This window comes from Equus asinus, chromosome 10, assembly GCF_041296235.1.
Source record: "Equus asinus isolate D_3611 breed Donkey chromosome 10, EquAss-T2T_v2, whole genome shotgun sequence".
Lineage (NCBI taxonomy): Eukaryota > Metazoa > Chordata > Mammalia > Perissodactyla > Equidae > Equus > Equus asinus.
In genome coordinates this window covers 105,998,311-106,014,673 of record NC_091799.1, presented here as the reverse complement: position 1 = coordinate 106,014,673, position 16,363 = coordinate 105,998,311, and the positions used below count along the sequence as shown (strand labels likewise).

The following is a 16,363-nucleotide window of genomic DNA, read 5'->3' as shown; positions in this document are numbered from 1 at the left end:
GTGGAGCGGGAGCAACACACCTGTCTCCTTGGAGGAAGACGTCCTCTGGGCCTGCTGATGGCCTGGGAGGCAGCAGGAATGGAGTGGAAGAAGTCACTTGGGGCTCAGGACAACATTCCTTTTCTCAAATGTGCTTGCCTCATATCTAAGGGTCTTTTTGCCTAGAGAGCTTACAGACCAGGCCAGGTTGAAAGTCCTTTTACAGTTGAATCAACCGTATCAGAGTGGCCAAATTGAACCTTTGATCATAACCAACACTGAAAAGTGTTAACGGAGGGAATATAATGCCCTACTAAACATTAGGTATTTTTTTTTTTTGGCTTGAATGAAGCTGCCCTCATTTTTGTTAACAATGAGGGAAAATCTAGAGCTTCTTCCAAGATCTTCTGTCCCCAAACTAAAGGATATATTGCAGTGTCAGAAACGAATGTGGTTCCAGCTAATGAACCCTAGTGCTACTCAAGGTGGGATGGGCGCAGATGGCCATGGATGGTGTTATGGGCTGAACTGTGCCCCTCTAAAATGCATATGTTGAAGGTCTTACCCTCAGTACATCAAAATGTGACTCCATTTGGAGACGGGGCCATTAAAGATGTGATTAAGCTAACGTGAGATCAGATATTAGGGTGGCCCTTAATCCAATCTGACTGGTATACTTTTAAGAGGAAATTTTCAATACAGAGATACCAGGGACGTACACGCACAGAGCCAAGGCCATCTGTGAGGCAAGGAGAGAGGCCTCAGGAGAAACCAAATCTTTGGATACCTGGATCTTGGACTTCCAGCCTCCAGCACAGTGAGAAATAAATTTCCCGTGTTGAAACCACCCAGTGTGTAATGTTTGGGGATGGCAGCCCAAGAAGCCTAACACCGATGGAAGGATGCTGAAGGCCTTGCTAAACTTAGTTCTGCCACTGGCTGCATCTGACAAGGAGCAGGGATGTTGAACCTTCCTTCCTTCAAAGTGATTGAGATGTAAGCTTCCCCTGGACAACTTCCACACCCCATCCTCTACCGAGTGTGGAGCTCTCCTAGGAGCTTTGGGTTAATGCACTGATGGTCCCTTATTAAGGGTAAATACTCCCTATGGAACAGATTAAGTTCACCTATCCTGTCAATTAGCAACCATCCTAGGTCAAATTAGGAGCTATGATTAGCCCAGCAGTCACTCAGTTATTCCCGAGAGTGGACCACAGGCCATGTGGGTTCCCACTGGACCTGGACACAGAGGGAGCCCCAGAACATGGACTAGGTGGCATGGAAGATACCTCTTGGAAGCCTTCATCAGCATGAGGGCATCGGGAGGTGCTCTGAAATGGGGGGGGGGGTGACTAGGGAATGGTACCTAGGAACAGAGGTTCAGGAAGGGAAGCTCCACACGTGGGGGTTTGGCCTCCTTCTTGGTCATAGGTGTGTCCCGTTCTTTGTGTCAAAGTATCCTCTGCAAGTGTGTCTCGGGGAAGCAGACATCCCCTCCTCTTTCTCTTCTCTTCTTTCCCAAGCCCTTCCCACCTACCCCCCCAAAGCATGAACACTCACACCCCCAAAAGATGGTATACAACTGGGGGGCCAGGAGGCCTGAGGCCTCTCTGTGCAGTCTTTCTTGCACAAGAAAAGGAAGGATGGAGCTGGTGGAGCCCCAGCCATGAAGTGCACACTCTGAAGCAGCTCTGGAGACAACCTGGGGGACAATAAAGTGCCAGCCAAGCTCCGAGCCAGAGCAGACCAGGCCCGCTTGGTCCAGGAACATTTTAAGTTTCCCCCTTTGACCCATTTCATACCCCAAATTTTGTTTTTCTATAAGAATCGTCCTGGAAAATGCTGGTAGACCCTAAATATCTTCATAACTTTGAGAAACTTTCCCCTGAACTCCCCAAGTGTCCTCTCTTGGGCATTTTTGTTGAGATGATGTCCCTTAAATGACCAGCTTTTAACCTATCCACCAGTGACTTCCAGTGTCCACGTTATTAGAAACCCTGAACGCATGAAACTTCCTACCTAGGAGGTCATCTGGGATGATATATGTAATTAATATTTTTAAAGGTATTTCTAGTAGGGAGGTTTTATCTTTAATAGTATAAGCATTGGAAGGCTGGTAGGAAGTCATGGGAGATAGAATACTGTTTCGTCTAAATTTCAAACATTTTTGGAAGAGTCAAACATAAATATGCTATTAAGTATTTTCACCTTCTTCTATCCCACACACATCACGTCCTTTGAGGGTTTTACTAGCAAATCGTCTTTGGATTTGCTCAGATCTGAGAAATGTATTATCATTCCTAAGCTATTATCTCATGTTCTTTCTGGTTGTTACTGTCAGCTGTTATTTGGAAGAGTATGTGAAGTAAATTCATAAATAAGTTTAAAATATGTATTCATGAAGATCTGTTTCTTTGGAAGAAAGATGCCACTGTAACCATAATTGAATGTGATTAAGTTTATATTATAATTTAACCACTATTGGTTATTAGAGCATCAATTTCAAAAAGCACAGCTATGATAAAAATCAGGGATTCTAAAAAGAAACTAAAAATAATAATTCTCATCAAAGTGTATTTTTCTTGTATGACTGTTCCTATTTAGTTGAACACTGTATTAAGAATATTTAATATTTATGTGACAATAGTGCCCAACTTGCAATTAATGTAAATTATTTGATTAATAAAATATTAATGAAAATGACAGTGGAATCCAACCAACTGGATCTGAGGTGTTCTTATTTCCTATTCTCTCTTCAGTGAGAGGATGAGCCACTCTCCGCCCCCTCCCTCACCGTATACATGCATTTCTCTGCTAAATTCCATCAGGCAGGGATAGAAAATTCTATCACACATGATAGAGGAGGAAAGGAGGCAGTCTGCCTCTGCAGCAACTTGACCACAGAAAATACAGAAATTATGTTAGATTTCCTGCAGGTCCCACTCCTCCCTTAATGAGCCCAGGGATGAACTTTGCATCAGTGGCACCAATTGTCAGCGTTACCTAGACACAAGTCAACTTCAGAGCCCCTCAGAAAGGTTGGGATTATTCACTCCTGCCTTTGGAAAAAAGGGGAAATGAAATTCTTCCATAGTTTAGGAGTTAAGGGTTAAGGTCAAAGTCTGGGCTGTGATAGCTTCCATTCCCACAAAGGTTGATGGCACCCACCCGGGAAAGTCCTCCTGCTGCTGGTGTGGATGCCTCAGGGCCCCGGAGGGGCTGGGCTGGAGTGTTCCTGAAGGATGTGCCACTTCATTGCAAATACAAATCATAAAATGAGTCCTCTAATAGACAGCTGTCATCTCACACTAGGAAAAAAAGACCTGTTACTGAAACAGAAATGAAGTAAGTTTAAAAATAGACCTATATGACAAAAAGTTAAAGAACATTAATTCCCAAAGGGACATGCGCACATAACAGAACAGACCTCTGCCTGGCTAGAATGATGCGGGCGCCCTCCAACATCCTTCCGATGAGCACGGGGTTTCTGTTTGATTAGTACAGTAACAGTTACTGACACAAAGAGTTAAAATGTAAACCTTAATACGGGACTGCTTTTCAACCATAATGTCCTCATAACAGAAGTTCTTATCAGAGGTCTACACTGTACTCTGCAAACAAGACATTCTACCTTTTAAACAAATAATTCATTAGGTAATTAAATTCAAGTGAGATTGCTCTAATTAAATACACACTGCTGTTGAATCATAATTTCTATGTGGTCTAGTTGAAGATGAACACTCTCTTATTCCTGACAAAAAAGGAAAGCTTTAAAAGAATTCCTTGGTGGCTGGCAGGATAGATTTACAGGCACTCCACAGAGGTCATTTCAAGAAGGAAGAGGCAGCCAACACAACACAGGGGTGGGCGGGAGCGGGGAGTGGGGCTGGGAGGGTTCTCCTGTCTGGAGATTCCAGAAGTTCTGGCTGTCTGCTCTGGGTTCTATTGAAAGACATTGCGGAACCCGGCAGGAAGTCCCAATGATCTTTCTCAGACCCTAGGTTCTGGGCACCCACGGGCGCACAGCCAGGCGTCAGGGCTGAGGCTCGCGCAGTGTCACCCCGAGTCCACTAGGCCCCAAGCCCAAGGCGCTGGGGAGGCAAGCACTGGTCCAAGGACCACAGGACTTGAGAAAAATAAAAACTCACTTTGTCCCCCGCTCCGTGCTCGGCCGGCTCCCTCTAATGGCATTAGGAGCCTCCGCCCCGACAGCGCTCAGGGGGCGCAGGAGTCCCCGCTGGCTTTGATCTGCGCCTCTCGGCTGCGGAGAGCTGACAGTCAGCTGCGTGGCGCCCGGCTTTCATTTGTCAGACACGCGTTTCCCAGTGTTCCGGAGCAGGCAGCGACACCTGTACTGCGAGAATTTACATCGCCTTGCTCCGGGATGGGGTTGATTTGGGACGGGTGAAATACAAACACAAACTAATTAAAAACTGCATAATGGAACCCTACAGGAACACGGTAGAAAAACAAATAAATACAAGTGCAGCTGGCGCGGCGATTGTACCTCTGCCCCCGAGCAACCGTCTAGTGACATCAAATTATAAACCCTGAAAACCCTCACAACGTTGCTGTTGATCATATTGGAGGCATAATGGAAATGATCTGGTTAATTAAGGGAGGTTTATAAAATATTTACGTGTGTGCACACGCATGTAATTCACTTCCTCCGACCCTGGGGAAACGGATGGCCACATCGCTGCACTCCACGCCGGGTCACTGCGGTCTATTTCTCGACCCCGCGATCTTGGGAAACTCAGGCCGGTTAGGAAAGCTCTGGGCGGCCCCGCACTTCACCCCCAGGCCGCGTTCCGGGAAGCCAAGCCCGCCCTCCGTCCGGGCACTCGCTTTGCATTGTCCGCCCTGAGGACACTGCCCTGAGCATCTGACCGCCCGCCTCCCTCGCTCCTGGCCTTTTCCTCCCCGGGTTTTCCTGGAGTCTCTCCGTGCCTTCTCCCTCGGCAGGCTCAACGCGGCTCCTTCCGCCAAGGCGCGCCCATCTCGCTGCGGGGTGCCACGCAGTCGCGTGCTCTCAGGGCGCTCCCTGGTCCTCACTCTCGGCCGGGAGGCACTAGGGGCGTCCCCACGTGGACCCGGACTTGGCGAGGCAGGAGAGGGCCCTGGCCTGGCGCCCATGGGCGTCCACGTTACAGCTGGGCGCTCCCCGGCGCGGGTCTCGGCCGGCCGCCAGGGAGTGTTTGACTCCCGCCTCGCTGTCGCCGAGCGGGCCTGCTGGAGAAAGGCGCAAGGTCCTAATGAGTATTTAACAAGACCCAGAATCAAGGCGCACGTCGGACTGGAAGGCCCGGCCGCGGTCGGGGGGCGCATGGGTCAGGCCGCTCAGTCCAGTCCCGGAGCTGCGGCCCCGCGCAGCAACCCCGTCATCTGCATAGCAAATAATGGCCATTTTGAAAGGCTGGCGACCAGGCCTCAGGGCGCCGCCCGCAGCATCCCCGAGAAGGATCTGGTCCTTGGCGCCAAAGCAGGTCCCCGGGAAGGCTCCACGTTGGGGGGCGGGTCTGCCATGAGCTTCCTCCTCTTCAGAGACGTAGGTAGCGAGCTTCAAAATCAGCGGAGAATTATTTCAGAAGAAATAAAATTGTAAATGAGGGTGGTGTTTGGTTTGTTTAATATCATCCTTATGTAAATATGCTGGGAGGAGGGGGCTAGGGAGGGAAGCGGGACCAACCGTTACCGAGGGGCTGGTTAGAGAAAAAGGACAAGATCTTTTTCAGAGCGGTGAGAGCAATTCCCTCGTATTTACAAAACTACTCCCCCCCATGCAATAATGATAAGGAGCGAGTAAACTTTCCGTCAGGCCTGGAAACCTGTTTAAAAGTAAATGGGTTCAAATGCGCAATGTTCACCCCCCCTCTCCAGCAGAGCCTGGGGCCTTTCTCCCTCCTCGCTACCGTCCCCTCCATCCCTCCGAGCAGCGTCCGAACCCGTGTGCCCTGCACGCCCACGGTGTCCCCAGAGGCCCGGGTCGCAGGCGGGACGCGCTGAGGATCCGAGCTTTCCAGCCGGAGGGCCCCTGCCAACTGCCCGCGGGAGCTCCGCGGAGTCGCGCAGGCGACCTGGGCCAACTGCTGCGGGGCCATGAGTGGGGGTCCTTACGGAGCACCGGGGCTCCCAGACCCGAGCCAGGTCGCCGAACAGGCGGAGCTGCGGTTCGGCCGCGCAGCGACCCCTAGGTCTGGCATCGCAGGGCTCCGCGGCCCTGCCTCTGGCTCAGCGACGCCCGGGCGGTGACAGGGAGCGGACCGCTGTAGCCAGGCGCGGTCTCTAGACCAGGGGTAGGGCCTGCCGGAGCCACCTCCTCTCGAGGCGCGGACGGTGGCTGCGTGTGCAGGAAGCGGATGTCTCTGGGCTCTCCAATTCGGGGCAACACAGCGGGGGCCGTCGGTTTTCGACGTCAGAGCCGGTGGAGACCCACAGTCCGTCCCCCTATGGTGTCTGTGGGCCCGCGCAGGACCCGGCTTGTCCCTCCTACTTGCCATCAGAGGACAGTCCCGGGCCCCAGAAGGGCTCAGATAGTTAGCTAGGCCGGCCTCTTTGGGGAAACTTCCGGACCCGAATTAAGCACCATCCAAGTGGGTCCCAAGGACCCGGGAGCAGAGCTCAGGCGCTTTGTGTCTTCCTCAGCCATGCTTAACCGTTTGATGCTAAACATGAGTAGTGGGCTGGTGGAAGGACCCCCTCCACAGGCACACTGAGCCACGGAGTTCTGGATCCTTCTCTGCCCCGCCCCCCCCCCCCCCCATTGGGGATGCTCTGGAGGCACTTTTCTCATTTTGTCTACATTGCTTCCTAGTCTTCTGTGTACAAGTTTTTGGGTAAAGAGCCATGGAGACGGGGGGTTGGGGGTTGGGGGGTGGGGGGGTCGCCAGGGGTTCGCCAGGCTCCATCAGGATCCCAGCCCCTGCTCTGGGCAGAGGTCGGCCACAGCTGCTGCTCTGCACCTTTCCATGGCTCCCTGGGGGCCAGTCCCCAGGCCTTTCTGGTGCCCATCCCTCATAACTGCCTGATCCTCAGGCATCTTTCCAGGCAGGCCCTTCCCACTCACCTCCTTGGTGGCTTCTGGAACCTACAATCATTTCATGACGCGAATGGAGGTGATCCAGGCAGGGCGCAGTGGAGTGGCATTGCGGGGCTGAATGAGGATCAGGACAAAGCCTGCTGCCCCTATTCCACTCCCCCTTTCTGATAGCTACAGTGTGAGGGAAGTCAAGGCAGACTGTTGCAGGTAGGGAGTGAGAAGGAGGCCATCAATCCGTGTGGCTGAATCCTGACACTAAGTTTCTCTGGGCTTACATTCCACTTCTCTCTCCAGGTCACATGAGAGTGCTTATCTCACCGGTGTTTACCTGTCACCCTGAAATGTGACACTGGAGTTTGCTGAACAGGACAGTGGTGGGGCTGGCCCATTGGTTTGTTTTGGGTGTAGGGGAGAGGGGGTTGGGGGTACGGGGTGGTGGGCTGGGGAGCAGGAGGAAGCTGCGGTTAGGGACTTACCAGGAGCAGGAGTGCCAAGGGCCCACCTCCAGCCCCCAGAATCTGTCAAAGCATGGAGGGAATCCAGGCTTGCTGGGGAGTTCTGGAGTGAGCAGGGGCTGCTTGGGGAGGGGGTGTGAAGGGGGAGGACAGCATGAACAGGAAGAAACCCTGACTCTGAGCAGAGAAATTAAAGCCTGATTACGGAGCTAGTAATTAGTAATTACTGTTATGGGCGTTATTGTTGCTAATTATAGGCAGTGGCTCCGTGTCTGTCCTCAGGCCCCAAAATGAGGAAATGGGAGCCTTCCTGAGCTTGCAGGAGTTCTTGGGCCTCCATGGTCCAGGGGACTGGAGGGGGACCGAGGGGATGGGGACACCGTCGATGTCCAAGGTAAAGGTGGGGACCTGACCCAAAGGTCAGCCTTAATCCTGCGGCCCAGAACGGGCCCGAACCGAGGCCAACACCAGCGTCGTCGGATGAAACTCCTGCGGGGTCCAGAGTTCCAGAACGCGAGAGCAGGAGTGCGCGCCGAGCTCTGCCTGCCCTGTAGGGGATGGGGCGCAAGGTAGCCCCAGGAGCCCGAGCGGATAACCTTGAGCGCGCTCCGCACCCGGGTCCCCAGGACTAAGCCGGCGAGCACAGCGCAGAAGCAGCCTGCCTGAGCTGTCCCTGGCACAGGGAGGCGACGAGGACCGTGCACCCGGCCTCTGCGCCCTGCCGCAGCCAGGTCCCCAGCGACCCGCAGCCGCTCCGGAGCATACCGCGCCAGGCTGCGTCTGCTCGCTCTTCTGGCCGGGCGAGGATGGAGACAGGAGATGGAAGGAGAAGAGAGACGCCTGGCCCCTAGCCTGGTCGCGGCGCCGCCTCGGGCCGGCGTGCTCCACACAAGTTTACTTCCTGCCTCTGAACACCTAGTGAACCAACGAGGGGCGTCCAGGCCACGTTGGCTTCTCCCAACTCCAGGACGGCGGAGGGATGTTTCTCTCCCGCTGCAACGCTGCTTTCTGCGCAAAGAAAAGGTCCCTCCACCCCCAAGAACCCGCCAGCGGAGACTGCATCTGCTTCTTCCCAGCCAGTGGCCTCTCAGCTGGTTTGCCCTTTCCCAAAGTTTTCACAGTTGGAAAAACATGCAGCGTTCAGCCGCTTCCCGCTTCTCCAAGTGCAGCGAGGTCGGCCATTGCCAGACGACCTGTTAGTACCTAGTGTGGGCCACCGGGACGCCACGACCGCGTTGGGGTGTCACGCCACGGCAGCTTAGTGGCGCACCCAGGGCACCGGGGTGCACTTCTGCCAAAAACGTCCGGTGGAGGCAAAGGCAGCTCCGGCCTCGGAGGGGAGGCCGCTCCCCGCCGGCTGTCACCGAGCCCGGGCCAGCCCCTTCCCCGCAGCCCCGACGGTGGAAAAGCAGGCGCCAAGATGTTTTTGTGAAAAAGCAGATACACCTCAGCTGCGAAACAGCAAACCCCGGTGTCGGACAGCTGTAAACCGGTGTCGACAGGTTGTCACACAGCCGCGGGGGCCGGTCGGGAAGGAGCCTTTGGCCGCCGGGCCCGCACTCGCCGCCCGGCCGCTCGCGCGCCCATCGCGGGCGGAGGTGGCCCGGCCGGCGCGGGGCACCACGTGCTCACCGGGAGGGGCGGGAGCGGCCGGCGAGGGCGGGCGGGAGGCAGGGAGGGGGCGGAAGGGGAGCCGGGGGCGGGGCCAGCGCTCAAGGGGATGCCAATCAAAGCATCAACTTCAAATTGTGTCTGAAAGCCGCGCCGCCGAGCGGAGAGCGGCCGCCGCAGTCGGCGCGCGATCGCGGGTCCGGGCGCAGCCGGGAGCCGGGCGCCAGCGAGCACCGGGCCGCGGAGCAGCCACCGGCCCCCGCCTCCGGGCCGGCCCGAGCGCGCCCGGCCCGCCGCCCGCCCCCCGCGCCTCCCCACCCCCGCCTCCGCCTCCCTTCGCCGCCCCTTTAATACTTGCCCGCCGCCGCCGCCGCGGAGTCCGCGGACATGTCCTTCCCGCAGTTGGGTTACCCGCAGTACCTGAGCGCCGCGGGGCCCGGCGCCTACGGCGGCGAGCGCCCGGGAGTGCTGGCCGCGGCCGCCGCCGCCGCCGCCGCCGCCGCCTCGTCGGGCCGGCCTGGGGCGGCGGAGCTGGGCGCGGGCGCGGGCGCGGCCGCCGTCACCTCTGTCCTGGGCATGTACGCGGCGGCCGGCCCGTACGCGGGCGCGCCCAACTACAGCGCCTTCCTGCCCTACGCCGCCGACCTCAGCCTCTTCTCGCAGATGGTGAGTGCGCCCGGCCGCCCCGCGCCCTCGGCGCCTCGGGCGGCCTCTCCCGCGCCCGGCAGGCGCCCTGGGCGAGGGTGGCCGGGTGGCGCGGCGCGCGGCTGGGAGAGCGGGCGGCGGAGCCGGCGGGGCGAGGAGCGGGAGCGGCCGTGCTGGCGGGTTCGAGGCGGCGGGGGCGAAAGCAGCGCGAAGAGGCCGGCCGGGAATGGCCCTGCCGTCTCGACCCGGGGAGGCGGGAGGCCCGGCCCCGTATGGGGTCTCGGCGAGAGTCAGGAGGCCGCAGGAGCAGGCCCAGGGCGCGCGGCTCGCACTGGAGGTCGGGGCCAAACTCTCCCGGCGCCCCCAGCTCGGTCGGGGCGGCTGGGCAGGCGGGTGGGGTTCAGGCAGCTGGGCCCAGTTGACCAGGACTCCCCTTCCCGGCCCGCGGGCCCTGCTTGCGCGACCTCTTCAGCTTTTGGGCTGGGCCGGGAACACTCGGTTTCCTCCCGCCTTGATAGAGCGCAGATAGTTGTCTCCGAGTTTGCCAGAGGGAACCCTTGAAACCCTGGTAGAGTCGGTTAAAATAAACCTAACAATGGAGATCGGACGGGCTGGAGGGGTCTCTTAATGGCGTGTATGCAAATTTGAGATTAAAAAAAAATTAAGTCAAATAATTTTTGGCGTCTGAAACGATGTTTGCTTTGACTTTTCTAAGTTACCAAAGTTTTCATTTCATTTGCACCTAAAGAAAAGCACTCTTCGTCCCGCGTTACATAATGGAGGATTAAGGAAAACTGTCCCTGGGCTTAAAATAAATGGTGTCCTCTTGGTCTCCCGTCCCGGTGGATGCCAGATGGGGGGAGGGGGCTGCAAATTTAATTCCCCACGGGACATTGGCCAGTCTGTTGGTCTAAAGGATGCATTTTCCTTGGTCTGATCGCAAGTTCGGGCTTAAACTTCGGGCTGCTGGTGAATTGCGCGCCCGGCGCGGGGCTCGGGGAGGCAGCCCCCTCCTGTGCTGCTGCCGGCGGGATAACGCAATTTGCAGGCACCCCCACTTCCCGAAGAAGAGACAGGAAATAAATACCCACCAGCTGTACACCAGCAAAGCAGCCGGTGCATTTTCCTGTAACTTTTCTTGTAGTTTTGAAAAGAAAGCCTATTTCTCTGAAAGCGGCCGCGGCTGCCTTTCAGATCGCTCGCTATCGAAAAAGATCGGCTCCCATTTTGTTCCGGCGGCCGGAATGCCGAGGAAGCGATGAGAGATTTACAAGGTATCCTTTCAAAAAGAATTCCCAGCAGAGACGAGGCCGAAATGTCTGCCCTGCGATTACAACCAAAATAATTGGAAAAGTGCAAAGTACATTTTGCAAAACGAAATCTGGCCAGGAAATCCTTTTCTCTGTGGCCTCGACCACCGAACTAATTAGTCCAAGAAATCTACTCTTTACCAACTTTCTCAGAGTCGGGAGTCACCCTCAGCTAACACGACAACTCGACAATTTTTATATGGAGGATTACAATTTTTTACAGAAATTTAGAATACAGATGTGTGTCTTTGGGGAAACCGGTGTGTGTTTACAGGGGGAGGAAAGGAGCTATATGGTAAGGGTCTGCCCTCATTGTAGTGAGGTGGGGAGGGCAGATGTTGTATTTTTTACTAAGGGGAAACTATACAGTATGGAAATCCCCCCCAAAAGTGTGTGTGTTTTCTCGTGGTCTCCTGTCGGCTTATGACAAATAAGTCTGAACCCAAACTCAGATTCTAGGCCTAAGGTTTCCAAGCCGTTATGATTGGGGATTTGGAAATCAAAAGATAAAATTGTGAGTGACTGTCTATCTGGGCAATTTATGATAATAATGAGGCCTAATGAGGTTGTTAGAAAGATAAAATGTTATTTACCAAAAAACCTGATGGGATAATTTGACTTGCTGTGTTTTACTACCCATGATAAAAAGAATATTGATTGCAAATAAATCAGAGGCTCTGAATGCCTGCAAACAGTTTGTGCTTGTTCGCTCCAGATCAAAGTCAAACTTAAGTGATAAAGTAAGGAGAAGAGGCCTAGGAAACCGGTTCCGCTCCTCAGGGCCAGCCGCTCCAGGCCCTCGCGTTAATATTTTACCGGATAAGCCTTCCTTTTGTATTAAAAAAAAAAATGGTGTTTTGTTATTGTTGCCGATGATGGCCAGGATTAAAATTTTAAATTATCTGTCACCACTACAGACCTTTAAGTGTGGGCAACCCATTATATGCAGATTTGGGAGCTAAAAGAAGTGTGCTTTCATTTTAAATTGCTGTAGGATTTGGGCTAAGGAAAACCCGGGATGGTTTATTTTGTTTGACCCCCTCAGGGTCGAAGGGAGGGGGCGTGCGGCTCTGGGTTCTTCACGTTTGGAGAAACTGTTTTATCAGCCTAGTTAGAAAGCTTTCCCCTCCAGCTAGTGTGAGATAAACCTGGAAATCCGGGCTTCTGGAGTTGTCGTCGGTGGTGGGGTAGGGGGACTGAAGGCGGCCTAGGGAAATGCTGGGGAGCCGCGGCTCCCGCTGTGGTCTTCTAGGGTTGTACAGATTCTGGAACTTTTCTCGAGTAACAAGAAGGCTCTCCGTGATCGGTAGAAGCACAGTTCCTAGAGGCGGCTGCCGGTTCTGAACCCCCAACAGTGGTGCACTGGGGGCCTTTCTGCTCTGGAGCGAACGGGAGTGGCTGCCCCCGACATTCCCAGTTTTGGGGACTCATCTCTCTCTCTCTTTCTCTTTCTCTCTGTCTCTTTCCCTCCCCCTACTCTCGCTCTCCTGCCTTGCTGGGCCGTGTTGCTGCAGGGCTCACAGTATGAACTCAAGGACAACCCCGGGGTGCACCCTGCCACCTTCGCAGCCCACACGGCGCCAGCCTACTATCCTTACGGCCAGTTCCAGTACGGGGATCCCGGGCGGCCCAAGAACGCCACGCGCGAGAGCACCAGCACGCTCAAGGCCTGGCTCAACGAGCACCGCAAGAACCCCTACCCCACCAAGGGCGAGAAGATCATGCTGGCCATCATCACCAAGATGACCCTCACGCAGGTCTCCACCTGGTTCGCCAACGCGCGCCGGCGCCTCAAGAAGGAGAACAAGGTGACGTGGGGCGCGCGCAGCAAAGACCAGGAGGACGGCGCCCTCTTCGGAAGCGACACCGAGGGCGACCCCGAGAAGACGGAGGACGACGAGGAGATCGATCTGGAGAGCATCGACATCGACAAGATCGACGAGCACGATGGCGACCAGAGCAACGAGGACGACGAGGACAAGGCGGAGGCGCCGCGCGCGCCTGCGGCGCCCACAGCCCTCGCCCTGGACCAAGGCTCACCGCTGGCGGCCGCCGACGCGCTCAAGCCCCAAGACTCACCCCTCGGCCTGACCAAGGAGGTCCCGGAGCCTGGTAGCACGCGTCTGCTGAGTCCCGGCGCCGCGGCCGGCGGCCTGCAGGGCGCGCCGCACAGCAAGCCCAAGATCTGGTCACTGGCCGAGACGGCCACGAGCCCCGACGGCGCGCCTAAGACCTCGCCGCCGCCACCGCCCTCCAGCCATCCCGGCGCGCACGGGCCCCCAGCGGGCGCGCCGCTGCAACACCCCGCCTTCCTGCCCAGCCACGGACTGTACACCTGCCACATCGGCAAGTTCTCCAACTGGACCAACGGCGCGTTCCTGGCGCAGGGCTCGCTGCTCAACATGCGCTCCTTCCTGGGCGTTGGCGCGCCCCACGCCGCGCCCCATGGCCCGCACCTGCCCGCGCCTCCACCGCCGCAGCCGCCCGTCACCGTAGCCACGGGGGTGCTCCAAGGCGACAAGGCCTCGGCCCGCAGCAGCCCCGCGCTCCCAGGTACCGCGCCCAGGGACATCTGCCCCGCCCTGGGCCAGGAATCCGGAGCCCGGGCGTAGAGTGGGGTGGGGAGGGCACCGGCCCGGGAGGGTGAAAATACTGTGGCCACCACTGAGCCAAGGGCTGAACAGTAGTTCCTGCCTGAATTCAGGGAGTGAGGCCAGGGCTCTTGGGCTCTCCCGGGAGAGCTTTGCTCTATGGGTGGCCAGCCCCTGGAAAGGGGGTTGTTTCTCCTGGAGACCCTGCGCCAGGGGTGGGAGGGAATGCGGTGGGCGTGGGGAGGAGGCCTGCGCACCTCCGCCCTCCCCCCACCAGCCTGTCTCCCAGTCCTGACGCTCTGCCTCTTCCCCTCCCTCGCAGAGAGAGACCTCGTCCCCAGGCCAGACTCGCCGGCACAGCAGTTAAAGTCGCCCTTCCAGCCGGTGCGCGACAAGTGAGTGCCATTTGCTTTTACCCTGGGGTTGGGGGTAGGATTTTCGGGTGGGAGGCTGAGCAGGCCCGGGCGGCGGTGGGGTCTCGCAGTCACTTTTGAAGGGGCGCTATCCACCAGCCCTGCTGTGTCCACACGGTTTCTCCGGAGCCGGGGAGCCGCCCGGGGCAGGCGACCCCGCCCCCAGGGCGCTCGGCCGGCAGAAGCGGTGACGCCGGGTCCCAGCGTCCATCCACTGACGGTGCTTGTGCCTTCTTGTCTCGCTGTGTTTCCCCTGCAGCTCGCTGGCCCCGCAGGAGGGAACGCCGCGGATCCTAGCAGCCCTCCCTTCCGCCTGATCCAGGGTCATCTTTTACTTTTGCGGGGGGAGGGGGGAGGAGTTCGGGAGGGAGGGGATGAGGGAGAAATTAAGACAAATTCAGACTGGTGTAAAGGACAAATACGGCAACGACATCAACGACTCCCATCCATCGCTTTCTGCAGAAAGGGGCTCATCCCGGCCCGAGCTCGAGTCCCAGCAGCCTGGCCTCAGCCCGCGGCTCAGCGCAGGTGGCTGTCACCGTGCTCCGGTTGATTATCGGTTCGGTAAATGCCCCCACGTGCTTGTGTCTTTTTTTTTTTTCTTTCTGTATATAGAGTGATTTCAGATTGTAAATAGCGCGTCAGCGAACTTGTCTAAATCATATATTTTTGTCTAATAAACTAAATGAAATGATGCCCACTGCTCTTGCCGCTGTGTGTGGCTGGGCGTCCGCTGGGGTGTCCGGAATCCTGGAATCCTGGCCGGGCCCACGTGCTGCGGCTTGGGGAGAGAGGCTCCTGGGGGAGTTTCCAACCAGCAGGCTGGTGTTTCTCACCGTCTTTTGGTTGCTGCTGAATTTGTTAACGTCGTCAGGAGGGCAGTTTCTTGTTAGCATTTTAATTCTTTCCAACTCTTATGCGTTTATCTGGGGCACGCCTTTCTTCAGGACAAAAATGAGTTCGATTTTCGGCAGTTTATGAAACGATTTCTTAAGGTGGGCAATAATGGGAAAAAAGGAAAAGAATTTCCAATCGTGTCCCCTAAAAGAGAAGTTAGGATTTGAAGTCCCTTTATAACTAGTCTCAGCAGTGTGTCTGTCGTGTCGGGTCGTCTCGGAGCTACAGTGAGAACATAATGGAGTATGCAATTTTGCTTTGAGTGTAGTTTTAGTTATTTGGTTAAGTCAAACGTGGAGAAATTGGAAAGATCTTTCAAATTGTCCTGCTGGGCGGGCAGGGCAGGGATGCAGCTCCGGAGTTCTCTGTGCGTGAGAGCCGGGGGGCTGCGGTAGCAGTGTGGGGTGACAGAGAGGGGAGGGGCTTTGGTCCCCCGGGTCGTCTTTAACCTCACGCGCTAAGCACTGGGCGCACCGAGTGAGCCCAGGAGCATATAAACTCCTAGATGGCCGCCACCGGGCCTGGGAGGCAGCTGGGAGCGACTGCAGGAAACAATGCGGGACAGAGCCAGCCTCGGGGGCGCGCGGGTGGGAAAGGGCCCAGGAGCCCCAGGAATCGCGGCGGTCGGGGCTGCGGGGCCTTTCGGAGCGGGATGCACCGCAGCAGCCTGCACTTCCACCAGGGCGCCGACAACTTTATGTTGAATTCGTGAAAACAGAGAAGGCAAACATTTCCGAAACTGACAGTGAAGCCGTGGGCTGCAGGGGAACCAGCCCACCGGGGAAGCAGCAGGGCCCCCGATGCCGAACAGGACCTCCGCCACACGTTCTACCCAGGCCAGACAGTCGCCCTCCAGCCCTTTAGGGACCCCTGGTCCCGGGGCTGCTAGTTCTGGCGAGGGGCGCGGCTGTCTTTTCCCTGGGTCTCCGCTGCGGCGGGGAAAGGAGGCGGCTTTCGCTGAGGACGAGGGGGCGCCACCCCAAGGCGGCTACCTTCCTCCCGGCGGGCGGGGCGCCGCGTCCTTCTCTAGCTACCACCCCCTTGTCTGTCGGTTTAGCGGAGAGAGTCCCCTCCCCGAGGCTGGAGGAAAAGCGGCGGGAAGGAGGCGCGAAGGGCGCGGCGGAGGGCGCGCGTGGACAGACGGCACGTGGGGGGCGCGGCGGGGCTGCGGGAGCCGCGGGAGCCGCGGGAGGAGCGAGGCGCGGAGCCGAGCGCAGGGCCGGCTGGCCGGCGGCTGGGGCCGCGCTGGAGCCGCGTCCGTCGTCCGAATGGATGTGCTGGAGGCGCCCTCTATGGGCCGAGAACGGAATGGGGTCCTGATGGCGGCGCGGATCTCGCTCTTGGGGCGTGGCGCAAAATCTGGGGCGGCTGAGCCTTGGGGGTGCCGTTGGCACGAGCCTCGATTGGTGGTGGTGAACCCTTC

At 57.1% G+C, this 16,363-nt stretch overlaps 1 protein-coding gene across 1 annotated transcript; it reads left to right on the top strand.

Annotated features, from left to right (window-relative positions):
- The first annotated feature begins 9,335 nt into the window (after positions 1 to 9,335).
- Positions 9,336 to 14,746, top strand: IRX1 (iroquois homeobox 1). Its single transcript, XM_044779504.2, has 4 exons — positions 9,336 to 9,750; positions 12,554 to 13,592; positions 13,953 to 14,025; positions 14,303 to 14,746. Exons 1-4 carry the CDS (start codon positions 9,472 to 9,474, stop codon positions 14,358 to 14,360), a joined length of 1,449 nt encoding a protein of 482 aa, XP_044635439.1. The 5' UTR covers positions 9,336 to 9,471; the 3' UTR covers positions 14,361 to 14,746.
- The last annotated feature ends 1,617 nt before the right edge of the window (positions 14,747 to 16,363 follow it).

What these genes read in the sequence shown, in the direction of transcription:
- IRX1 (XM_044779504.2), top strand. Translation starts at nt 9,472, where the DNA reads ATGTCCTTCCCGCAGTTGGGTTACCCGCAGTACCTGAGCGCCGCGGGG. An exon ending in TCAGCCTCTTCTCGCAGATG is followed by an intron (nt 9,751 to 12,553) that starts GTGAGTGCGCCC and finishes GTGTTGCTGCAG; the next exon opens with GGCTCACAGTATGAACTCAA. An exon ending in CAGCAGCCCCGCGCTCCCAG is followed by an intron (nt 13,593 to 13,952) that starts GTACCGCGCCCA and finishes CCTCCCTCGCAG; the next exon opens with AGAGAGACCTCGTCCCCAGG.